This window comes from Clarias gariepinus, chromosome 8 (assembly GCF_024256425.1).
Source record: "Clarias gariepinus isolate MV-2021 ecotype Netherlands chromosome 8, CGAR_prim_01v2, whole genome shotgun sequence".
In the NCBI taxonomy this organism is placed as follows: Eukaryota; Metazoa; Chordata; class Actinopteri; order Siluriformes; family Clariidae; genus Clarias; species Clarias gariepinus.
Genome location: NC_071107.1, coordinates 24,142,906 through 24,168,824, shown reverse-complemented (window position 1 = coordinate 24,168,824; position 25,919 = coordinate 24,142,906). Strand labels below are relative to the sequence as shown.

Genomic DNA, 25,919 nt, shown 5'->3' with positions numbered 1-25,919 from the left:
ACTAGGTGAAAATACATATAAAATGGCATTCAGGAGTTTAAGTGCAGCTATGTTCCCTTACAAACAACAGCAAAGTATGAAAGTACATGCTCACTTAGACTGATTTAACCCCTGCTTTTTGAGGCCTCATACATAAAAAATTGCATTGCCCTCTGGTTACAGTATGAATCCGGACCTTAGGCGCGTCATTTGATAGCAGTCACACCTACACAAAAGGAAAGGGCATTTAAAAGGCTTTACTAAGGTGACCGTGATTAGAGGAACCAGTTTACAGCTGCTCTGTATCCCAATTCTCAATGCTCATTCATACGAGGACACATCAGCAGCATCCTCTGCAGAATGAGGGCACATGCACACTTGAAAGCAGGTATATGCAAAGCCTGACCCTGCCTAACTCCTGGGCTTGCCTTAACTTGACCCTTTTCTACTCTGTCTTCTGTTATGTTCTAACGCAATTACAGACTGCAGTGGCATATTTGGACATGCCTTCCAAGAGCCTAACAGAAAAAGAGAAATATGCCTGGAGAGTTGAAGAGAGTGAGTCACTTCAGGGAAAAAATATTTATAATATATATATATATAATTTTTTTAACAGAATAGACTGCCTTCAGACTTTAATCCATATACAGCACATTATTTCTCATGTATGATGCATTACCATACTAGTACAAACATGTCATATAGAAGACCTTAAAGTATGTGTATTGCATTTACAGTCATGCCCGCACATGTTACATAAACTGCAATAAAATGCTGCGATTCTTTACACATTAGTAGCCTTTTCATGACCATATCAGACGGTCTATAAAAAGCCCTCAACTCAACAGAGATCTGCAAATCCTTGTTCTTTGGGTGCATATGGACATAGAAATAGGGACATGTGTATGATGAATTTGTATTAAAAGTAATGTGTACCAGAGTGAACAGTACTCAGAGACAAGCCATTTCAGAAAATGGGACTTGGATTCAGGGTTATATAGCCTGTAAATATACACCAGGAAGGTAATTTTCTAGAACCTTTGACTTATCGTCTCATGGTGCAAAGGACAAAATCCATTACTACTATACATGGTATTATCTGTGTATCTAAAAACCATTAATCAACTGAATAATCAACAGGATTATGTTAATAAATAATGCAAACTTTATCCTTTTCCAGAACTGTGCTAAAATATACTGTAGTACAAATATAGTCAGTAGACTTTCACAATTTGTGACTGCCATAACAGGTTTGTATAATATTTTATTATTGCATTTCAGTATTTGAGTTCATTCCCAGATTTGAGTGATTGATCTTCTCTTTGTATTAGGTAATACTAGCCTCACCCTTATACATTTACTTTCTAGGATGTAAGACAAAACTCTTAGTTTTAGCAGTAGGAAGTAAGAACTACATTTAAAAATGTAGATGGGTGGGGTGTGTGGTATAAATGTTTGAACTTCCTGTTTCTGTGTGAAAGAGACTCTGTGGCAAAGGTTTTACTATCTCGACTGTAACTGCTTCTCTGCTTATGTGAGCACTGTGATTCCACGGCTATGGCATGCAGTGCACCAGAAACTTTCCCGGTGTCATTTATGCATGTGCATGAGAATATCGTTTGGATAAACTGAAATGTGACTTGATTGTCTGATACTCTATGGAAACTAAAAGCCTCCGTAGTGTTTACCCTCTTACCTGTGTAGCCAATGATTTCTATATAGAGACAGTTAGCCGGTGTATGCGAAGACGAAATCTGGACAGTGAAGCATGGAGGTGCAGAGCATCAGATAATGCTGACTCCTCAAAGCACAGTAAGCCCACAGGCCTCCTGCTACTAGTTCACACACCACATCTGACATATCATACATCCACACACACATGTCATTAGTTCTACTGCGCCGCCACATAAAACGCTTGCGGGGAATTAATCTAAACCTTGTGTTTTTGGTCTTGTTTTGGAAGATCAGTTTCACATACAGCTTTAAACACTTAATCTCTGCTGACATCTGATGTATTCCCAGCCCCCATCCCAATACTGACAATGTGCAGAGAGCAGCATCCTGTAGGCCAACATTGCCAAATGCAGGAAATTAAACTAATTACACTACACAAATCCAGCTAATTTAATTTACCCGAGTGCTATAAAGCATTGTTTTATGGACACCCAAATGTGCAGTGTAAGGAATCATGCTCTTAAACCTCAAATTTGTAGTCATAATCAGTGCCCTCATACCATACTAATTAACTAAATTTGCTAATTTTTGGCCATTATTTAAAAAAATGTTCCACTAAACAAGGTAAATATAAAGGCATATTTCACATTCTGAGTGAACAGCTTATTTTTATGAGTGGTTTCCTGGACATATGCTGTGAACTGTCCCGCCACGTCCATGTGGAGTGTATGCTGAGCCTGGGGCGCTTCATGCAGCCTGTAGACTCTGACTGTGTGAATGCAGCACCGAAGCGCCGCGCGAGTGGCGCATTGCAGGTACGAGCGCACCAATCAGGAGCGTCCTGCTCACTACGACGTGCTGTGCTGCGCCCGACGCATCACACAATAGCAGAATGTATTCCTCCGCCTGGAGCTAGTTCCCACACCAAACGCACACCTATACTTCATATTTGTTTGCACATGATTAAAATTTGGATTAAGCGATGAGATACGGAATGAAAGTAAAACCTGGGTGGATTATTAAAACCTGAAATAATTAGCGTTTGTAATCATCCTTTGTGGTCCAGTAGGAAGTGTGGCGGCGGACGCAGCGAGGACGGGGCGGGGCTTCAGAGCGACCATTAAAGGCGCGCCAGGCTCTCTTGTATTGCATCCTGTTTGTTTGCCAGCTGCGAACTGTTGGACTTTTGTGGAACTACATTTCATTAAACAGCGCTATGGTAAGCTACAACGATGCTAAAATATAGATAGCGTTATGTAAGTGAAGAATCCGTGACTGTCTTGCTTATTATTTAGCGGATATATTATATTAGATACAATATCCGCTACGTGTTGCGCGCAATTCGGCAAAAGCCTTTCATTCTATTTGGTCAGTCTCAATATTATACAGTACATGATTTTATGCTTTGTATAAGACATTCTGGTTGGTTCTAATTCTTTGTTTTTAAACTAAGCGCTTGCCTTACCTACTTATCTACATATACAGGCTATGGAAATGGGTTCAGGGTGTGTGTGTGTGTGTGTGTGTGTGTGTAATAGCCTATTAATGATACTGTTACACGGTAACTGGTTACAAAATGGAATCCGTAATCGTTGCGGTTACAAATTTTATCTTCAATCAAGAGCGTTAGCACTGACGCATTGCTTACAAAGTCTTGCTTGCTTTACGCGCGGTCATGAGCGCTCGCTCGGATTAACGCCGTTAACTCGTTTTGGATCGCGGTGCCATCATCATCATCATCCTGCAGGCGGTTGTATTTGTGGATAAAGCGCGGCTGCTGACAGGTGGACTGAGTGTTACTGCGCCACCGGCTGCAGCAGACTGCGCTGTTCTCAGGCGCTGTTCCAGTTCGCGCGTCACGTACAGAACGCGATCTCTAACACTACTATTATTATTATGCATTTCCAGTAATTCGACATGTTATGTGACAGGCTTCCAAAAATTGCGTACGGCACGAGATGTTTGTATATATATATATCAAATTTCTATTCATCTTTAAAAACATTGCTTCATCTGCTCTCTTTCTCTGTCTCTTTGTTCTCTCTCTCTCTCTCTCTCTCTCTCTCAATCTTTCCCTCAGGCCGACCAGCTGACAGAGGAGCAGATTGCCGGTAAGCGATTTGCCGCCATGCACGTGGCCGCCGCTGTGGATCTCCGTTCTTTTTTCCTCCCCTCTTTCTGCCCTCCTCCCCTCCTCCCTCTCTCCCTCTCTCTTCGCTCTCTGCGTTGGATTTATGGTTTTCCCTTTTATGGCAGCGCCTTAAAGCTGCGCCGGCGAAATGAATGGACGCGCTACTGCTGCAGCGAAAACGGCGCCGTTTAAAAGCTCAGCGGATGAAAGGAGTCTCTCTTTCTCTCTGTCTGTTAGTACTTGTGGTATTTGACGGTTTAGTGTTTTAAAATCAAGCACACGGTGTGGTGGACTGTAAGAGAACAGATCGAGCAGCTAGCTTGGGTGTGTCCGCTTTGTGGGCTCTTCCATCTGGCTTCTCTGTAAATGGCTCCTCCTGTTTTTGTTCAGATGAAATGATTGCATTTTGCTCGAAGCTCTTATCTTGTTTGAGCTTAAGATTTTCTTCTTTTCAGAAATATCAAACCACTAATTTGGCTGGGTCAGTACACTGTACCCTCTCTGCCCTGACCAAGGACGAAACGCTGAGCCGAGTCCTTGCGCTTATATATTCTGGCTCATCAGGGCACAGAAGTGTAGTCATGATGGAAAATCTAAACCCAAATAGCATCGTTCAGGCCACTATGGTCTGTTCCATAACGACCGTGAAGTCAGGGTGGGTTGCCTGTTGAGACCAGACAGGCGTAGATGTTGATGTGTGTCCCTGGAGATTTTGTGAGGTCACAGCTTTCTTTCCTTCCTGTGCTGCTTAGTAAGGTCAAAAAGAGAGAGAGAGACGATTCAGAGAGCTGTGAGGTCACTAATGAGTATCCTGTAGCTCAGTGCAGTCAGGTTCTGTGTTTTTATGGAGCAAGGTTCAATTGCTTTGTCTCTGGAGGAGGAGACTAAGCTCACATGGATTTCACTATAGAAATAGAGGTGGTGCTGTACAAAAAGTACTGTAAACCTGTTTAGGTAAGAACGTGACCGCCGTTGGGATTTTCAGATCTCCTTCGAGCTGTTGAAGCCAGCCAGCCTTGTTGGCTGTTTGTCAGTTTGGGACAGATATTGCCTTCTTGTAATGGAAAGTCAATATGGTCTACATTTGTTACACAAGTGGCCCAGCAGTAATGACTCCTTGTTGCATAACAAGGATTTTTTTCTTTCTTTCGCAGAACCACTGTTACTAAGAGGCAGAGTTGCTACAGTCATATTATTTTGCAGTGTTGAATGCTGCTCCCCACCCTCCACCACAGGCATGCACTAGTGTGTGACTAATACATATTGGAACTGGGGGTGCAGGTTATGGAAATCATAATCGTTTATGCCAGCTTGTTGTGGTACACACTGACTTTGGCGTCAGCTGCATCAGCTTTTTTCACTCCAGCTACTCTTTGCTGTGTTTGTCTGTCATCTGTGTACTGTCTGACTCCTTCAACCTCTCCAAATATCCTCTTTAATGCACTACTATTCTAAACTAAGCCCACTGATTGGAGAACTGATGCACTTAGACTGTATGTTGCACAGGGATTTGGATGTAGACTCAAGAGTTCTCAAGTGTTCTGGCATGTTTAACCACTAGTTAAGTACTCTGTAGTGGAATGTATAGTATTATTTTTTTTCCATTTTTGGTTACTTGTTAGGTGCAAATAGTCTGACAAACAGTTCCTAATGAAGTGGGCTTAACTCTGAATTTTATGCATTAGAGAGTTTAGACTTCTTGTTTATCTGTTCTTTTTATATTTACAGAGTTCAAAGAGGCATTCTCACTCTTTGACAAAGATGGAGATGGCACCATTACGACCAAAGAGTTGGGGACTGTCATGCGCTCTCTTGGCCAGAACCCAACAGAGGCTGAGCTGCAGGACATGATCAATGAAGTGGATGCTGATGGTACGTTTTACACACACACACTGCCGGCTGACCGAGAAACAATTGGATATTTTTATTCATTTTTTTAACTGCTTTTTTTTTCATAGGGAATGGGACGATAGACTTCCCAGAGTTCCTGACCATGATGGCAAGGAAGATGAAGGACACAGACAGTGAGGAGGAAATCAGAGAAGCATTCCGTGTCTTTGATAAGGTAAAGGTTTATGCTGTGAGCAAAACAAGTGAACAGTAGGTGTTAATTACCTGCATTAATTACATGTCTGATGCACATCTTCTTGTTTTAGGATGGGAATGGATACATCAGTGCTGCTGAGTTGCGTCATGTGATGACAAACCTGGGAGAGAAGCTAACTGATGAGGAGGTGGATGAGATGATCAGAGAAGCAGACATTGATGGAGATGGACAGGTGAACTATGAAGGTGAGTCTGTCTTCACACCTGTGATAGTCATGGACCAGTACCTTTCCATAGAAAACACTCAATCACACCTTGTGGCTAACACACTTGGAGCTACAACATGCATAGGTAGAGGCTGGCAATGCATTTTCTGTAGAGGTTAACAACTTGCGTTATCTGTCTCCACAGAGTTTGTACAGATGATGACGGCAAAGTGAAAGCCCTGTACAGATCCCCTCTCTCTCTCTATCTCCTATAAATAATTTGCCTTTTTTTTTTTTTTTTTTTTTTTTGTTTAATTTATCTGTAAAACGTTAAGTCCCCCCTCTTCCTCCCGGCTGTCCAAAGGAACTGCATGTAAACTGCATAGGATCTAACTCCTCATGTCCCTTTCTTTTGCTGTCATCGTGTGTTTTGGAGTGACGGTGCGGTTACACGATCAGGTGCTTGTTGCGGCGATACGGGGCGGTGGCGCGCAAAACCCTGCACGTCACATCAGTTTGCCCCCCACCCGATGCGTAGCAAGAGCGGAGACCTGTCAGCTGGCTTGCCATTCGGCGACAATGTTGGCAGGGCAACAATGTAGAGGAGTAACTCTGCATGGACTATGGACAAAGTATATAATATATATGAAATTTATCAGCATTGCACTACTGCAAAAGAAAAAAATATATAAAAAAAGACACGGGTGTATCTTCTAGATACTCGTACATAAACTCTTTTTGTATCTGCTGTTCTGTACCAGAGAACTTGTTTGAATCTTATGATGCTTTTTAATGGTTTATTCACTTTCACTTTTGTTTTCTTTCTTCTTTTTTTTAAACAGCTTAACATCATTGTCATGCCTCAAATAATCCATTCCAAGTTGTATATTTTTGTTTTCCAATAAAATTTACAACCCAAAATTGAAAGGTTTCCTTGTTTGTAGAGCATCCTTAGGCCCTTGAGAACTCGAAGCTCTTCAGTATGTTGGCCGTTATGCATCCCTGAGCTGATTATTATTATTATTTTCAGGTGGTTTTAATCCACTTACATCAACCAGAATGTTTACAATTATTGTAGTAGAAATTGTTCATTTGTAAATCATCATACAATGTATCTCTGAGTCAACTGGTCAAATTACTATGTGTAATCACAGGATAGGATGGGGGGTGTGTCCTCCTTGTCAAAGCAAAATAAACGTTCATTAAAGTACTCTTAAAAGACAACTGTGGTCTGTGATCTTTTGTGATTTGGTTCTTTGGTTACTGGTGTAACTTGTGGGCAAATAATGGATTACTAACCAGTCTAACTTCAGGTGGTTTTCAAGTAACAGCAGAAATTAATTTGAATATTGTATGGTAATCTTCTTCATTCCCAAAACGTACGGTTCTTTCGCTCACAGTGGAAACTGCAAAAGATCTAAAATGGCAACAGTGCCACAAGGGCACTGAAGAAAGCTGCACTGTGGGGCCTTTAGCTGTGTGTATGTTTGTTCATAGTCATTGTTTTAATAGATAGGGTGACTAAAGTGGAGAGCAATAAGCTCCTACTGTAGCTACTTGGTAGCAAGTGTTCCTGGTAGCCTAGCAACAGAGTAGAACATTCGGCCCAAACTCCCAGGGAAGCTGGGAGAGTGGAAGAGAGATGATGCAAGGCGCACAGCGCATTCTCCTGTGCACCAAATTAACAGACACATTGATCACTGCTCCATATAAGATGTTGCTACAAGAACAAATATGGTTCATAAGCTTCCTAATCAATATTCTGGGGTGATTGATCCTTCCTTTTATCAACAGAACAATAGTACTTGATACTATCGAACTTCATGCATTTAAACTGGTATTATAAATGTTAAAAAGGAAATAAAGAACATGGGTTTACAGTTTGTAGGTAGCCAGGAGATAGAGATTTGGTGATGGTGAATAATGTTGATTATCCTGTCACAATGGCACCTGTCAAGGGGTGGGATATACAGGGTGGGTGAAAAGTAACCAGGCATTAAAAATGGCTAATAAAGTTGATATTTCTAATACAAATGTATTGAAACATACATATGAAAATGAAAGAAGATCTTTACATTTCAATGTAGGCTTTTCACCCACCCTGTATAAGGCAGCAAGTGAACAGTCAGTTCGTGATGCTGACGAAGCAAATAAAATAAGCAACTGTAAGGATATACTGTAAATTGCTTTGACAGAGACCTAATCGTGATACACTCTGTGATGCTCCAGGCAGTGTTCTGCAACCAACCTTGACTTTTGGCACTGATGTGGTGGATGTGATGTTGGCACATACCACCTACTGTACTTAAGCATTGTTGCTGACCAAATCCACCCCTTAATTACAACAGTACTCCCCAGTGGCAGTGTCCTTTTTCAGCAGGATAATGAACTTTGCCACACTGTGAAATTTTACAGAAATGGTTTCATGAATGTGACCAAGAACTCAAGGTGTTGACTCCAAAGTTCTCAATCTGATGGTGCATCTGTGGGATGTGCTGGACAAACCAAACAAGCCCAATCCATGGGGGCCCCACATCACATATTTGACTAATAGAATCTGCTAATAGACTAATAGAGATCTTGGCAGCACAAACCAGGCCTATTCAATATTAAGTGGACAATGTGACAACATGTACATTAAAAGTAAGTATTCTCTCTGAAATGAAAGATTAAGTTTTTACTATTGTAGAAACTTGTTTTATAATGCCATTTGTATCTTTATACAGAATGTCTGTGAATGTAAATCACAACCCCATGAACCAAATATTAACAATAAATAGTGCCGCTTAAGTCCAATTACAGGTACAAAACGTGTTAGTTTTACAGCTGTTACGCTAGAACGTATTTCCAGAAATCGCCCATACACATACACAACCAGTGGGTTTATTAATAGTTAAACACCTGTTCATTATTTTCCGTACCTATGCAACAGTTCCAGGCAAAAGGAAGGTGTCTCTTTCCTGCCACGAACAAAGTCTCCCAGTGCTGTGGAAAGAGCTGGAGCCATGACAGGAAAAAAGGCACAGCAAGGTTACAAAAATGATAAGAGACATCCCTCATCATAGCAATAAAGGAGCGCAGACGGTAGGTTTCATGTTCAATAAAACCGCTTCAGTGTGGGTAGGCTTGTTATTATGTTACAGGGCAAGCTTCAAAAGGCTTTGATATTTTTTTTTATTCATTTGACTGAGATGCTTAGTGTCTGGAAGTTCTGACATGTTTCTTTAGACCCATAAGAAAGAACTGACTTATGAGAGAAATCTGACTGACAGAAGTAGTTGGTGGAAGGACACGATTAAGGTAAGTGATGTCTTGTGCTCATGCAAAGTACTGATCCCACTGAATGAAGTCACAAGTTTCTGATGTCTAGCTGTTCAGCAGAAAAGAAGCACGCTACCGTGCAACAAGGCTATCTCATATATATTGTTTGTTAATTGATATTAATGTTTATGATACCTAAATCTCTTATAGTATACCGTATAAATACACCATTTTCAAAAACCCAACATAATTTGTATATCGAGAGCATTGTAACCAATGTTTTCCAGCATACCCCATCCCCTGGCAGTTATCACATACGTGATTTCATAGAGGAAGCAAGACTCAATCCTGTGGGAAAGACCTATGGATTTAAGGACACAGGCCGTAACAGCAAGAATTGGTATATGAAGAGCGGGGCCATGCTTCTTCCAGGAGCTTACAGTTTTATTGATTGTACCCAAAAGGCTCTCCAATATCAAGCATCCTACCCCTTTAAGAGCTGTCCAAGACCCGAAAACTACACCCTGGGTGTCCGAGATAAAGTGAGGAACCATAACAAACAATCATATTATAACTTTGTTTCTATTAACAATGTTTATGATTGTGATTGTATGTTTTTTTAGGACATAGACCTCTCTCCATGCCATTATGATGTGACTGAGAAGCCTGTTCCCAAATTACCCTGCAAGTATGGAGGAGTTTTTGTATTCCTGTACATTTGTTATTTACACTGCACACTGTAAAAGTGAGATGGCTTTTTTTCACTACTTTAGATGTAAACCTGGCTGGATAAGGATTTAAGAATTTAAGGATATTTTACGCTTTGCTTATTTCTTCGCCATTCAAATTTGCTTTCTATTTTTTTTCTTTTCCACCACCTCTCTCCTGATATATATATATATAATTATATATATATATATATATATATATATATATATATATATATATATAATTTTCCCCTTACAGACATGTCATGTTCCGTTCAGCTGTGCAACGTCTCATCTTCCTTCCTGTAAGTCCCAAAAGAGAAGAGGTGTCGTTTCAATTTATATAATACCGTTTTGCTTTACTGCTTTCCTGAATGTTAAGTCTGACAATATTGTGATGCTGCACTATGCGAGGCAGTCATGCTGACTAGATACATGAGGCAGACTGGCAGCTGTTGTAATGCTGACAGATGAGTGAGAGTGTTACGGTAAGTCACTTACTGGGTGTCATCAGGGTGCATTTTAGGGCTTTGTTTGATTTCAACAGGGTATCATCTCAAGGAAGCTATGTGGCGTGTCAAAGCTTAAGCAGCAAAGCTTTTTTATTTGAATGATGAGAGCTGAGCATACAGCTACGCTTCGGTTGAGTCTGTTTGACATAATAAGTCACCAGAAGAATGTAAATATTTTTTATCTTTTTTTGTGTGATAATTTCATTTAAACTAACATTACCTATACAAAAGAAGAAGGTAGAGAGAAAAAAATAAATTAACAAACAAATAAAAAGGCAATAAAAATTTTCAAAGATTTAGTTCAATCTATCAACGGTTGTGTGCCTTTCAACAAGACCTGATCCAAGAGAGTTTGTCCAAGTCAATTACATTTCGCAAGGTCTCCAGGTTAAGGGAAAAAAATCCTTTTGATTAAAAAATCAGCACATTGCGCAAGGCCTCCAGATCTTTAAAAATGACCAGTCATGACCTATTAGCACAGAGCTAATCGTATCATGTGGTAGTACATTGGATATCTCTTTGCTTAATAGTAGGATGGGTCTCCTTAACCATCTTAGCTAAATACTTTTTTTTTTGCTAATAACAGGAATTTGTTCAGGAATTTTAATGTTAAAAGGCGAAGTGACACATGTTTAGAGGGTAAACCTGATTAAAGAACTGAGGATCCTTTGTAATTTTTCTTTTGAAAATACTACTACTAAGCTTCATGGCAATGCAGTTCCAAAAGCTTAATACACATTTACAAAGCCAGAAGAGAAGAATAATTACAGTTTTTTCTTTGACATATTATGCATAGAATGGACAAGCTGTGGTCCATCTTATTCTGAATTAAAGTAGTTATGTGTAATCTGTGGAGAATTTTGTATTGCGTTTCCTTTGTGTCTGTTGCAAGTGAAAACTGTGTTGATACAGTTTACAGCATTTTGCCATTCATCCTTTAGATATTCATTAGCAAATTCATTTTTTTTCCCATTTACGTTCAACATTGTGCAAACTTGGGCAAATAGAGTGTTAAAGAAAGTAAAAGGAGGAAATGAAATGAGGTTGACTCTTCCGGTCTAACAAAAAGAATTCTATGATATTGAATTTAGGAAGATTTGGAGAGTCTGTGCAATGATAAGAAGAGAAATACATTTTTTTTCCAATAAATCTGCATTACAATCATAATAATGATCCCATCCAGCCTCAAGGACATTTGTGATGTCAAAGACAGATTTCTGGTGAAGTGGCTTAGTCTGTGGGGTTGAGGTCAGGCTTTTGTGCAGTTCACTTAAGTTCTTCCAATCTGTGCTTGTAAAACCATGTCTTCATGAACCTCACTGAGTGAATATGTTTTAAAGGCCACTGATGGTTCTGTGGATTTGACTCCAACAACAACAACATCCATAGATGAATGGGGGCTCCAGCTGGCCATGATTACTAGTAGGACTATTTGTTGTGTATTTCCAGTGACTGACAGAAGTCTAATGTTGGCAGATCAAAACTGAATAAATTTGTTGAAACTGAAACGTGTTTTGTTCCAAGCGAAAGAAGGTGGAACCTGGTCCCAACATTTCATATGACCACACTGTACAAGCCAGGCATTGTTTTTTCGAGTAGTCCTACCACAGTACCCAGCTCTGACTCAACAGTGTCTAAGCTTTGTTTAACTCCAGACTTTTGAGTAGCACAAATCAGCCTTTCAGCTTGAAGCCTGAATTCACTGAAAGGCCTGCTTTCTTCAGCAGTGAAGTCCAGCTGTGACATCGATACCACAAAAATAACTTACTGGAAGCTTCCTGTGCTGTGGGCAAACAGAGGGCGCAGGCCGACGCACCTCCTGGCCACACTGCCGCTCTTTAATGAAATGAAAGGTCAATGGCTCAGCAGACATTTATGCTATGAAGCAACTATCTGCAGCAAGCCAGAAGAATGCAGGGTAGCATAAGGCCAATGCCGCAGAGAGCAATTCATTGCACTGCTTATTAGGATGGCAGGCAGTGTCCCTTTTAAAAAAAAAACCCTTGGGAAATACAGCTGCATTAACACCTCAGGCACACTTCAGCTCTCCACACACTACAGCTCAGGCTGGGTGGATCATGTTCAGGCTGCTGGTGGAGTCGAGTGGCACTTAATGATAGTAGGCAGCTTTTTTAGAGCCAAGTAATGCAGGTCAGGGCTGTGGGAACTGGCTACGAGACTCTTCCTCTCAGCTTACAAGAGTATCCTGGGTGAATTGTAAAAGAGCTGCTGTTGGCACTTGTTGTTTGGTCACAAGTAATGATTGTTTAAAAATGTTTCGGGAATTTTCACAATTAATTGTCGCTAGTTCTGACTTTTATTATTGATTTGTATGATATATAGAAAGAGGGACCAGCTCCTGGCCATTACACCCTGAACCCATGCAGAGCTAAGGCCATTACCTCTTGCTTCAGATCAACAGCACCTCGTCTTTACAGCATGTGCTCTGTAAGTATTTCGCTTAAGAAGCTGTGTTGATTTCCTTATTATTGTTCTTACCTGATTTAATCCCAGTTTGGTTAACTGCCATTGTCCACCCACTCCCCTATTCTACAACAGGGAAGGTGAGGGCTAGCACATGGTTCCTCATAGACACACAAGGTCAGCCAATGCATCTTTTTAACTGCTGTTCATGCTAGTGTCATAGGGTAGCAGAACACACTCAGAGAAAAATCTGCCATGTTCTGCTTAAACATGAGCTCTCACAGTTGACTATTATTGATCTGAGTGATAGAGCAGAGAGTAACAGCATTCCTTCTAAACACTGGCAATTTTAATTCTTTGGATTTCCAGCTATGGATAGCTGTGGGACTGTGGCATCATCTGGATTCGCAGTTGCAATCTCCTGGCAACAGGGGAAATGATATTTTTTCTCTGATGTAATACATGCTATTAGCAAAGTCACCATTTGACTCTATAACCATATACTTAAACCTTAAAAATTCACATCTTTGAAGATATCATACAAGTTACCTAAGGTTCAGTTTCTTTTTATTGGGTTTTCTATAGAGGACTCCTGGACCGGGCGCATATGAGCCCTCATGGCAGATCAGCCCTTGCTTTGCCACCAAGAACAACATGTGCGACATCCATGGCCTTTTGTGATGTATTGTAATGCTCCATAATCACCTGTTAAGCAAAAATGAATTCACATGAGATATGTATCGATGCATGTTATGTTGACATTAAAGAAGCAGACAATTTCTGTTCCTTACTTGCCTGTTTTTTCTTCGGACATTGTTTAATTACACAAAACATAAAAACGAACGTTTAGACAAAGTACTTGCTGCATTCATTCAGTGGATCATTATAGCAGTAAACAGTAGTGTAGTACTTTGCTTGCATAAGGGAAAAAGTGTAGCTTGTTATCTAACCTTTCCTCTGTCTCTGCTCCATGTCCAGCTGCTGTGCCTCCAGCAATCTCAGTTATGTGGTGCACTGAAAGCAGGCTAGCTATCCATATAATACCCGAGATTTTGTGATGACTCTCACACTCACATTGCTCATTTATTTGGAACAAAGAGGTCACTGTCACACAATAAAACAGCTGTTTCCAACATTTGTCATCACACACAGTGCCAAACTGTGCAGAGTGTGAAATGTGTGTCAGGGGTCCCAGACCATTCCATTGCTTTTTGTATGTAAATGGAGAATATTTTTGATCCATAAACATTGTATATCTTCAGTACTGTGCAAACATTTTGGTTCACTCCATTTCTTCATATTTTGCTTCCAAAGAATCAGACTTTCTTGTCTCAGGCTCCAGATTTCCTGAATAACTTTTCTGGCTCTCATTTTTGTTTTGGCTTTCTTTTACAATCCAGTCCCTGTACCTGACCGGTTTCAGGGGAATATTTTTGCTTGTCAAGCCACACAGTGACCTATGAATCATTCAAACATAAAAAAAATAAAATAAAATTCAAGGCATGAACAAGTGAAAAACAGGTGCAGACGATGGCGGATGATCAGGGCGATGATTAAAATACTGGTGATGCTGAATGCTGGGTGGTTGGGACAGACGAGAGGGGAAATGAGGTTGCTGCTGAGGTTGTTAAATTCGAGTTGTTACATAAAGAAATCTTTAGACAATGTCTGTTTTACTGTGTTAGCAAAATATTCTTTTTTTTTAAGAGGTTGGCCAGTAGTATAGGGCTTTCAAGTGTTGATTTAAGGATCTGAGGATCCAGGTTCGAGCCCCACTGTCAGTGGTTGCTACCCCGCATGCTACCCAGCCACCACCACTACCCAGATAATATGTAAGGGTTGCGTCGGGAAGGGCATCTGACTTAAAAACCTGTGCCAGATTGCGTGCAGATCGGCTGTGAAGACCCGTTGACGGGATTAGCCGAAAGAAAGTTTGACTGTAGTAAAGAACTTTTTTTTACCTAAATGTTTAAAAAAGATATACCGATTAGATGTAGATTTAGTTACACTCCTAAGTATGTTGTTTCAAATGCCTTCAATGACTTCTGGAACAGCCCCACACCTGCAAGGTAATGCATTGTTAAACTGGCAATCATTTTCGTTCTTTTGCTTCCTAAATTTAGAATGTATGGCAGTGAAACTCTACTCTTTGTTTTGCGGGACATCTCAAGGGCTCGTGACAGCTCGCAGGTTATTTTGACCAGGGTCATATTTAGTGCACCTATAAAGCAAAACAATGGCAGTGTGTGGCCTCAGTTCATTCGACTCCGCCATTGACAGGTGTGTTAGTATTACAACAGAGGCCTGTTAAATGACTCGTGCAATTTTCAAGAGGCAGAGAGCTTAATGGACTTCATTGGAGAGTGTTCCTATTGTGTGTGTTTGTGAAACATGAGCCAGTTGTGGACAATTAGCTTGCTTCTCTTTGCTTTGAGGGACCTGGAGCAGATAAATGGTCTAATATTAAGGCACGCTTGTCATACTATAAAGTGTACAGAACGGCTATTGAAGACACACAGGAAGCACAGACTGTTCTGAAAAAAAAAATTAATTGGTGAGACTTCATTATTGAATCATTTAGATAATAGAATATTAAGTGTCAGGTAATGGCAAGGGAGTCGAGTTCCTCTCGATAACAGAGTCAAGTTTCTTTCAGCTGCTTTCTGTATGCTACATGAACTTGGTATTAGCACATATGGCTAGCTTTTCCTAGCATTGTTTCATCCTTATCAAAAAAACAAACTCATCTGTTAAACTTGGTGTCAGACATGCAACCTAGTCTGGACACCCGACCCGTTCAAAGTCCTGCCTCCCACTGCAGCATGAGGAACCAGGAGCCATACTGGTGTCTGGTGGTAACCAGAGAGGCAAACTGTCCAACACACACACACACACACATACACATACACACACACCAAGGCTGGGGGAATTGCCATATTAAGTAGCTATAGCATTTCTAGAAGAGCATGCATATTGTATGTGCTCGAAAAGACATAAGTAAATTACTAAAGAATGTAAAACGTAGACAGGCAGTGAACATAAGTCTCAAAGTACAGCAGCAATATGAAGTCAAAACACCTTAAACTGTGGGTTTTGAGTTGTTTAGCTATTCCGGTTTGAAACATTCCCGTCTCTCCAGCATGTTGTCCTTCTCTTTGATTGCACTCTCTGGATAAAAGTATCCTTAGGAGGGAAAAGCAGAGGGATGTTGCAGTGATCTGCCAGCCTGGCCTGCCTAATTATTCAGACAGTCAAGGCGATGAATGGTGCTGCCTAGCACTCTTCATCAGCTGATGTCAAAGTGGCAGGCCATGCAATTCATTAATCTGTCTCCTTTTACCAGCTGCTGTCACGACCTCCCCATGTGGCCCAATACATCACCCACCACGAGCACGGCTGTTTGGTCAATTCATCTCCCCTAAATAAGGCTAGAGAGTGAGGGAGAGGTGAAGAAATTGAGGGAAAGTAGAATGAGTGTATGCACATGTTAACCAGGTCGAGTGAGTGAGAAAGAGAGAGAGAGAGAGAGAGAGGGAGGGAGAGGGAGAGGTCATACCTCAGGTGACCAGTATCACCCTAAGATAATATACTACAGTTTCTAACAAGGAGTTGGAAATCCCACTTGAAAAACTAGGAGCATATAACAAACACCACCTGACAAACCAGAACTTCAGGCTCTTCTTTTACTCTCTCTCTCTCTCTCTCTCTATATATATATATATATATATATATATATATATAGGGTTCTCGCCTACCATAAGAAAGGCCCAGGTTCGAATCCCAGCCAATGCCCAAACCCCAGTGCCCAAGCCCAGATAAGGGATATAAGAGGGTTGCATCAGGAATGGCCGACCCCTCAACGGCAGCAGCCGAAGAATATATATTTTGTATATAGATCATGCATAAGAGGACATTCTACTTTAAGAAACCCACTTACAGCTCTTACATAACAGAATTCCTTCATGTGCCACATATTACTCTTTTTCGTTAACAGCCTGCACTTGTGCATCAAAGAGAAAAAGCACAGTGTTGTTTTTTTCCTCCTGAAAGCCCCTAGTGCTGGAAGATCCATACACTTGAAACTCTCCCAGTTTCCCCAGTAACTCGCATAAGGGGATGGCTGCTAGGCAACCACAGCAGCCTTGTTGAAAGTAAATGGGGATTACAGTTTTACAGCAGCACAGGAAATATTACACACGGCCGCACCAAGCTACAACACTTGAATTACAGGACTGTACATACTGTCAAAGAACAAATTACAAACACACAAAGTGGTCTCAGAATCACTCTTTATAGAAAGGATTAACATTCACATATCCAAAATACAAACCTTAAAGTGACATAGTGATTGTCATATGTCTGTGAAATAAGTATGATTTAGCACGCAGTGTTTGCATGTGTTATACAGTACAGTTATACAGCAACACATTTATACATATTCTTTGGTGTGGTAGCTGTGTTCCTGCAGTTTTTTTCCATGTTGGAAATTGAAATGTGCATCAACATGAGAAAAGTTTGTTTTATGCATGATTTCAGATTCGTATGTCGCTTCAGATTAACATAGTCAATGTAATAAACTTATAACCTGTTTACAGTATCAGCACTTTTGGAAAAAAAAAGTTTTCCTGATAGTACAAAAGTGAGACACTTTAAATATAACATGGGATAACATATATGTGGGAGTGTATGTGTGAGAGACTTGCTGGGGATCTGCTCTCACAGCTCTCGGGGGATGATGGTGAAAGGCCTGATGGGACAGCTGGACTCCAGCTCCAGGGCCGTGAGGAAGCAGTCAGGGGCCTGAGCGCTGCCGCGGCTCTGCAGCGCCTCCCCTAGGCCACTCCACGCTTCGTGCGCCAGACTGTAGGTCTGCACAGCGTCTCGTAACACCTTCTCTCCTAAACCTACCCGGCCCATGCGGATCAACAGCCTCCCCTGCAAACAGAGAGGAGACTGGTATTAGAATTAGTCTGCGTGTAAGTTTGTGTGTATTGGGATGTGGTTAAATAAGCATGACCTGTCTCTTCGGTTATACAGTATGACATAAACAGATAGGCTAAATACAACAACACTGAAATATGCTCTGCGGTAATACACACACTTTGTTACTTTCAATGTACCATGGAATGAATGTGGATGGTCTACATTCTCTCCATTTCTCACTTTATTTTCAATTCCTTCTACTTCATATCTCATATATGATTAAGAGTAGTGCTAAAAAAAAGCTTTGTATATATATACTGACTTTGTGCCCCTTGTGAGTCGGAGTGAATCCAGCATCTACCTAAATGCTGCAGACCCAAAGGGGGTGGAGTTAGACCAGATCTGGATTCCCCAATCCGAGCACAAAAGGCAAAGCAAATATCCAATAGGTGTGTATAAGGCTACAGTAGATATATTGGTTGTTTATAAGTGCGATTTTCTGTGTTGTAGACCATACATTAGAGGTTAGTATCATAGAAGGTGATAGATTAGGTATAGCTCCACCCCCTGAACTTTCCACAGCAAGGAATATCTCCGCTCTTACGCAGTACCTATTTGGTGCAGAACTGCAGAATCAGGTCATCTGCATGGTGCATGAAATTGGTTTTTGAATCGCAAAAATGTTCTTCCCTGTAAATACCAAACAGCTAATGCTGCACTGCTGTGTAAATAAATGTATGCATTTCCATTTTTTTTTTTCGCTCTCGCTCTCATCCCATGCACTCTGAAGCAGACAGTAGACATGACATTTAAAGACGGCATATTATAATAACCAGAGAAAGAACACGAGCATGGATGTGTGAGTGTAGCTGTGTGAACATCCTGTATGTGTGTGTTTGGGTATGTGTGCATTTGTGAGTTTGTGTTGTGTTTCTTGCTTCCAACAGACTTACAGTATCTACCCACTGAAATGTACCCACATTTACACTATCCCCATCACACACACACACACACACACACACACACACACACATGCAAAATAATAAAAACAATAATAAGAACAATAATATGAGGCAGAGCGAGAAAGATAGCAGAAGTGTGACACACACAGAGCTCTGCTATTTCTCAGTGGCAACAGATGGCTTCTGATTATGCGGGCACTTCAAAAGCTGAGAGCAGAAGAGAGTAACTCCTGGTAGGAAGAAACAGAGATATAGAGATAGAGAGAGGGACAGAAGGAGGAGAAAATGAAAAGCAAGGCACCCACTTACAAATTATAAGGAAGTACAGGATTATTATTAGGTTTGGGAAATGGGGTTCTGTAGTTTACTATACACAATTCCACCCCTACAAACCAGTATGACATGGTAGCCAGGATCTGTTGACACAACAGAAAAAGGAAGACAGACGTGCTGCTGCTCTGCACAATTCTAGGAGCTAATGTTCTCTGAACAGGGCTGTAGTTGTGGCTTTTCAAAATGTATTTACAAATTACAGCAGGACCTTTTGGTTGTCAAAATTTTATGAAAAATGATTAAAGTCAGAATTACACTTACTACAAAATATGGGATAATGAATACCCCAACACAAAAAATGACAAAAAAAAACAATATTAAAACCGTTGGTCTGTTGGTCACCCAAATGAGAATGGGTTCCCTGTTGAGTCTGGTTTTTCTCAAGGAGTTTTTCTTTGCCACCGTCGCACTCGGCTTGCTTGCTCATCAGCGACAATCTGATCATTTTGATTTACACATATATTTTTTTTTACACATTTCATACATTTTATTTGTAGCGCTTTAAACAATTGTTATTGTAGCAAAGCAGCTTTACACAATAAAAAAAAAATGTTTGAAGTTTGAATGATGCCTGAATGTGTATGAATCCAAATAATAAGACAGTGTCTGATGAGCAAGCCAAGGGCGATGGCGACAGTGGCAAGGAAAAACTCCCTGAGAAGACAGTAGGAAGATACCTTGAGAGGAACCAGACTCAACAGAGAACCCATCCTCATTTGGGTGATAACAGGGATTGATTTGCAGTCGTTAGGAGGTTGGAAGTTCAGTATAACAGGAGATGTGTTTAAGTTAATATGGAGTCAAGTTTGTTATTGTTGTGGAACTGAGTACCACAACACAGCAATTTATCAAAATATTAAATTGAACTATATTTCATAAATTGAAATGTCGCCAGTGTTTCTGCTGGGTTTTCCTATATGAAAAGCAGAAAACATTTCTACAACATCAGCTTATAGTGTAATTACTGCTAGTGGCCCCCATATGAAAGCCTGTAAGTAAGATTTAATAGTTACTAGTATTTTTGTACTGCAGTTGCTTTAAAACCAATCAGTGGTTGCACTGCCGACATGCTTGTTTGGTATATTTGCATAAGGAAATACATGTGTGCTGGCTCCAGAAGAGCAGTGCTTTTTGTTTCCCTTTACAAAGTGTCATGTCTAGGCATTTTATAAATGGTTTGTTTAGTATATGAGGCTACGGAAGAAAACGAAGTCCTAAAAAAAAAAATCCTGAACCATGTAAAGCCCTGCATGACATATGAAAACGGCTATATCATACAATGTTAAAGCTCTGTCTTAAATCCACACTGAAGCTGAGAACAGGGACAGAACATGACAGGGCATGAGGTAAGACAGGGAGCTTTCAGCCAGTGCAGTGTGTTGGTGTTTATCGGGTCATTGGCACATGGTGAGAATGAATTCCAAGACTGCACAGCTTGCATCTGAATGTGCTAATCCTGCTGCATGCCGAACTGATCCCTGTGTGGCACAGCTGCCATTACCCAAGCCGTGCTCACCAGCTATTACAGAGCAGCAGAGGGGACAGACAGACAGACAGACAGACAGACACACACACACGAACATATGTAGACTTGTGCAATAACAAATGTGCAGATAAAGAGAACACACACTAAGCAATACAGTTCCCTGTCCTGCTATCTCTTCTTCATTAGTGGACCTCTTGGTGGTGAAATACAATCCCCCAGTTGCTAGGCAATCCCATAACGGCCTGAGAAGGAGTGAAGTGTTATAAATAATGTATTTGCATTATCTAATCAGCTCGCTGCCGACCCCATCCAGAGTGAGAGAGCAAGAAAGAGGAATTTGCCTGTGTGAGACAGTGTGTGTGTGTGTGTGTGTGTGTGTGTGTGTGTGCAATAAGCAGGATGACAGAGACACAGTGCTGAGTCACACTAAAGGTGCAGTGAGGCAGCATGGCTGAAATGAGGTGGCTAAACTCATATCACATGCTGGTGAAGAGTTTCATTGAATTTAGCTTAAACAGCTGCACAAAGCAATGGGTCACAAACACATGCACCTGCAATCTATACAGACCTTTTGCAGTCATGTGACTTCCATGACGTCAATCACAACAGTGGACGGTGGAAGTACCATTACCTGACATTAGGCTAGTATGTATTGCCAAGGCGTATTTTTTGGGGGGCCAAAAATTCCCAGACGTAACATCATAAGTTCTGCAGTTTCAATGAGCTAAACCGAGTTGATATGTTTCCATGTTACAATATATTAATGGTGCATTTTGCAGAAAATCCTTCCACGGTGTTGTGCCAAAAAGTGAAATCTGATTTGTCTCTGCGGGGGTCCAATCAGATCGTGCTCCTGTGGAGTCCAATCAGGCTTTGGCAGCCATTCACTTTTTGGCACAACATCACAGAAGTAGTTAAAATGTGGACTGAATTTGAAACATAACAACTTGATTTAGCTCAGTGGGACTGTATAAGCTTCATATGAGTCTCAGCTAAACTTTGGAATGTATTTTTGCATGGAACGATGGTTGTGGAATTTGGTGCCTATTAGTGTAATTACATTGTACTTGCGTTCCAAATGACAAACTTCATGGTCGGTGTACAGAGCAAGAAACTTATAATGGCAATGACCTATGGTAATGTTACGTATGTATATAATGCTTCTGGAATTTATATCATTACATGCTACCCTTTTCTTCTTTCCATGTCTTTTGGTAAAAAATAAAAGGCTATATTATCCATGTCTTGCCTATTAGTACACTTCACTGCGCAACGACTGCATATTTGTTTTGTACTAGTATCCGGTAAGTAATGTCCCTTTTGCCGTCTGGAAGTGGGTGGACCACAGAGGATGGACATTGTGATGCCAGATGCAAAATGTCTATAGGTATGCAAAAGCATGTTTTAAAAAGCCCTAAAGCATAGCATATGTAGTGAAAGAAAACCCCTGAATCAGTACACCAGGATAAAAAAATTAATTTGATAAGAGAGGAAATAAAAGCATTAGAGCTTTGTGTGTTTCTGATTCATGTCAAGCACTCACAAATGCTGTTATCATTTAATTCATCTTAATACAGGCCACTGAGAATGGAAAGCAGATGATCTAATCGTCTATCAGCTTATTTTCTTGAGTCAAAATCGGATTTAACTTGAATGTAAATATTTTTGTGATGAAATCTGGAATCGGGAAGAAAAAAAATCCCATGGATTTGACTAGGTTGAAGATCTGCACATGTCTGTCTCCAGCTTCCTAGCCCAGACAACAACATTTGGAAGTACTTAGCACAGAAATGCTTTATTGTAACGGTTCTGCATGTTCGCCCTTCAGACATTTTCCTCTAACTAGCGCAGCTATTAGCAAGGAAGGAGGAGAAGTTGACATCATTCTGCCGACTCAGAGATGTGTTGAATCATTCTTGAAGTATCTGTAGCTTGGAAAGGCAAAGTCATATTTGAGCAGTACTCCCACTCCAAAAAGCAGGAGGCTAATGCTTGAACACAGTGAATTTCAGTATTTGCTAGAACTTGCTGAGCTGAAGAGGCAAAACAGCTGCTTCCTTCACTATTATGAGCCCGAGACTGCTGTTGATTTGAAGACACATTGCACATGATGTTCAGTCGAGCAAGCTGGCAGTGATTCAGGTTTTTACTACCTCTGGGGATTGACAGAGTATGTCTGTTCTCCAGAAATAGCATTGAAATGTGCTCTGATTGGCCAAATATAGGGAGAAAATGGCCTGGCTTCGGGAGCGCTTACTCCAGCACTGAGTAATGAAGACCTTGACATTATGGAGTCACAATGAGTGGAGGCAGCACTAATATTAGCTCACCTACTCCATGTGGGCTGCAACTGCAGCCTCCACATGCTACAGCAAGTGTAGTATATTCACAAAGCCGGTATTCTCACATATCCAGTTATGTTATACTCTCAGTAATACTACTGTATGAAACCAGAAGGGATTTACATCATAAGCAAAGTTAGCATGATGTATATTTGTATGATAGCTACATGAATTAGGTAACTTTGGGAACCACAAGCAGAATTTTGGTATTTGAGTAAGAATCAGTACAGTAAAAAGCCTGTTTTTTTTTTCACAATTTTCTCCTAAATTCACCTTACAGTTTTTCAAACAGTGTTGGATTAAATGGTAAAGGCTATGTGTTACTGGGTTACTGATCGAAAGGTTCCACTACTGAGCTCTTGAGCAAGGCTCCAGTGGGTATGCAAAAAAAATAAATAATAATAATAATAATTCCACTGTGTAAGGTACATGTGACAAATAACTGAATTCTAAAAACCTAATAAAGTCCATTTTTGTATCAGGATGTTAACTCTAAGTTCAACAGCTGCTAGACAGTACAAATGTTTATTTACACTGTAGACAGCATCACAGATGTGTCAAATGACACCACCAGTGGTGTTAAGTGTGTCTCTCTGTTTCATTAAGCAACATAAATCTGTTGTGGTGTGAATATTTCCTCAGATTCATAGAGGTATGAGATGGAACACAATGGAGCAATGTGGGTAAGACCATACGCTGGGTATCTTGCATCTGTGAAGTTATCCTGCATCTGTGAAGCTAGCTCATGTCCATGTGTGCTGAAGATATGGGTGTGCAAGCACATGGCATAAGTGCCTGTTCAATTAGATTTTAATACATTAGCGATAACATCCAACTAGGTGTCAAAAGTCATATAAATAAGGCCTGGGGCAAAATCATGACAATATGAAGCAGAGCGCTTTGCTATTTCCTGATATCAGAGCACTGAGTCAGGCACTGTATCACCTACACCATCTGCACTTAGCAATGTTTTGTATATTTTGTTACTCACAACCGAAAATGATATAAAACGGAAAAACGACCATTAATTTGAATTGGGTATCAATTCCACATATTTCTTATAAGTTTTTAAAATAAATCAAACTTATTAAAAAAATCCATGGCATTTACTCTTCTAATGAATGATATGTACCACTGTGGTATCAGGACAACAGGATAATGAATGATAGTATGCACCTAGCTTAACCTGTTTTTACAGTAGTTATGGTTACATTCCAGTATGCTTCTAGGGGTAGCAGTGACTCAGTGGAAGGAATTAATGTACATACCACTATACCACTGTCATGTGGGGGTTTAAAGGGAGCCTAATCCCTGTCTCAGGGAACTCAGGGAGTTGAATGAAGCAGACCCCAAGTGGGGTGCCAACCCATTGCAGGGCACAAGCAAACACTCACACACCCAGTCAGACAATACAGGAAATTTGGATAAATCAATCACTGTACACTGCATGTCTTTGGATTGTAGGAAGAAACAAAAGTACTCGGAGAAAACCCACCAAGCACGGAGAGAACATGCAAAACCGCCCACATTGGAGAGCGAGGCAACAGTGCTAACTACTAAACCACCATGCCGCCTGAATCAGAACAAAAACCAAAGAAAGTATTTTGGCTATGAAATCATGTGTTGTATCTGAGTGTGTGAGGGAAGGAGAAAAAGAGAGAGAGTTCCTCACTAGATGGATTAGTATATGGTGTCCCGTGGGGTTGATAGCCAAAGCTTCATCATACAAACTCTTGGCCTCAGTATCGTTGCCTCTGCGCTCAGCGAGTTGACCCTTCAGCAGCAACACAGAGTGTGAGGTGGGGAAAAGTGCTCCGGCCTCCTGCACACAAAACTGAGCCTCCTTTAGTCGTCCGTCAGCCATGAAGAGCTCACCTACAAACACACACACAATGGGCAATCTGTTATACCAATGATGAGTAAACGACATAACTTATTATAAGAACCATAAGCAGTCTGCAAGTCTATAAACAGTGATAGAGCATGTCGATGTCTGATTCTTAATCACAAATGAAAAGTGTCAACAAAGTTCACATGAACTGAATTTAAAATTGTGATAGAACTTGGGAAGGGTTTATAGCCTGTACATGTTCTAATAATCATCAACAATGATGAACTGAACCATTCAAATAAATCGGAAGACAAAAGTGACATGTCGATGGTGATGGACTGGTAGTACTGTGAGTGTTTATACTGTACGCCTGTAGATATTGTAAGGTTTTCTCACATTCTGGAATCATTCCCACGCCTTTATCTATTAGATCTCTGTACGTCATAAAATGCCCACTGTGCTTCCTCATTCCTTATATGGTAATACTTCCTACAGCTGGAACTCCTTTGTTCTAACCGGAACATGCTAATGTGCTTCCTGTCATCTCTCCGTCTCCGAGTCTCCATATGACTTAAATGTTAATGACGTTTGTTCTTTCGATGTATGCGTGGTACGTGAAACAGAGCAACTGACTGACGCTTAAATATGCTCTATAGAATAGACCATAAGACTACCATTACATTTGCAGGTTTGATTATGTGGGTAAGCACATCGAGAGCACATCAAGCAATAATTCTTCCTTGAATTGTCAACATACATAAATTGTTGATATGTTTAGATTTACTTCACCTGTCACTATGTTGAAAGCATACAGATGATTCATAAAGTGTCTACAGTAGAGTATGCAGATAAAGTGTTATGGTCATTTTTAATCCTCCTGTTGGAAGCTCTTACATACTCCACTACACTCCATCTTGCCCTCACACACCTTGACAAGAAGGACACATATGTTCGAATGCTGTACATAGATTTCAGCTCAGCATTCAACACTATCATCCCCCAACAACTAATTGGGAAGCTGAACCTGTTGGGCCTGAACACCTCCCTCTGCAACTGGATCCTGGACTTTCTGACCGGTAGGCCTCAGTCAGTACGGATCGGG

At 40.6% G+C, this 25,919-nt stretch overlaps 3 protein-coding genes across 3 annotated transcripts in view; 2 read left to right on the top strand and 1 right to left on the bottom strand.

Annotated features, from left to right (window-relative positions):
* The first annotated feature begins 2,759 nt into the window (after positions 1-2,759).
* Positions 2,760-7,260, top strand: calm2a (calmodulin 2a (phosphorylase kinase, delta)). Its single transcript, XM_053501866.1, has 6 exons — positions 2,760-2,872; positions 3,734-3,764; positions 5,513-5,656; positions 5,743-5,849; positions 5,941-6,076; positions 6,242-7,260. Exons 1-6 carry the CDS (start codon positions 2,870-2,872, stop codon positions 6,268-6,270), a joined length of 450 nt encoding a protein of 149 aa, XP_053357841.1. The 5' UTR covers positions 2,760-2,869; the 3' UTR covers positions 6,271-7,260.
* Positions 7,261-9,075: 1,815 nt separating this feature from the next.
* On the top strand, positions 9,076-13,632 carry stpg4 (sperm-tail PG-rich repeat containing 4). The gene is made up of 7 exons (XM_053502047.1): positions 9,076-9,120; positions 9,265-9,336; positions 9,585-9,839; positions 9,921-9,985; positions 10,264-10,309; positions 12,860-12,964; positions 13,526-13,632. The coding sequence occupies exons 1-7, from the start codon at positions 9,076-9,078 to the stop codon at positions 13,619-13,621; spliced, it is 684 nt and encodes a 227-aa protein (XP_053358022.1). The 3' UTR covers positions 13,622-13,632.
* A 3,580-nt stretch (positions 13,633-17,212) lies between these two features.
* ttc7a (tetratricopeptide repeat domain 7A) overlaps positions 17,213-25,919 on the bottom strand; it is a 38,173-nt gene continuing 29,466 nt past the window's right edge. Inside the window, exons 19-20 of the mRNA XM_053501930.1 lie at positions 24,659-24,861; positions 17,213-17,875 (exon numbers count right to left, since the gene is read on the bottom strand). Of these exons, the coding sequence (XP_053357905.1) occupies positions 17,657-17,875; positions 24,659-24,861 (422 nt within the window). The 3' untranslated portion in view covers positions 17,213-17,656. The remainder of the gene's footprint in view (positions 17,876-24,658; positions 24,862-25,919) is intronic.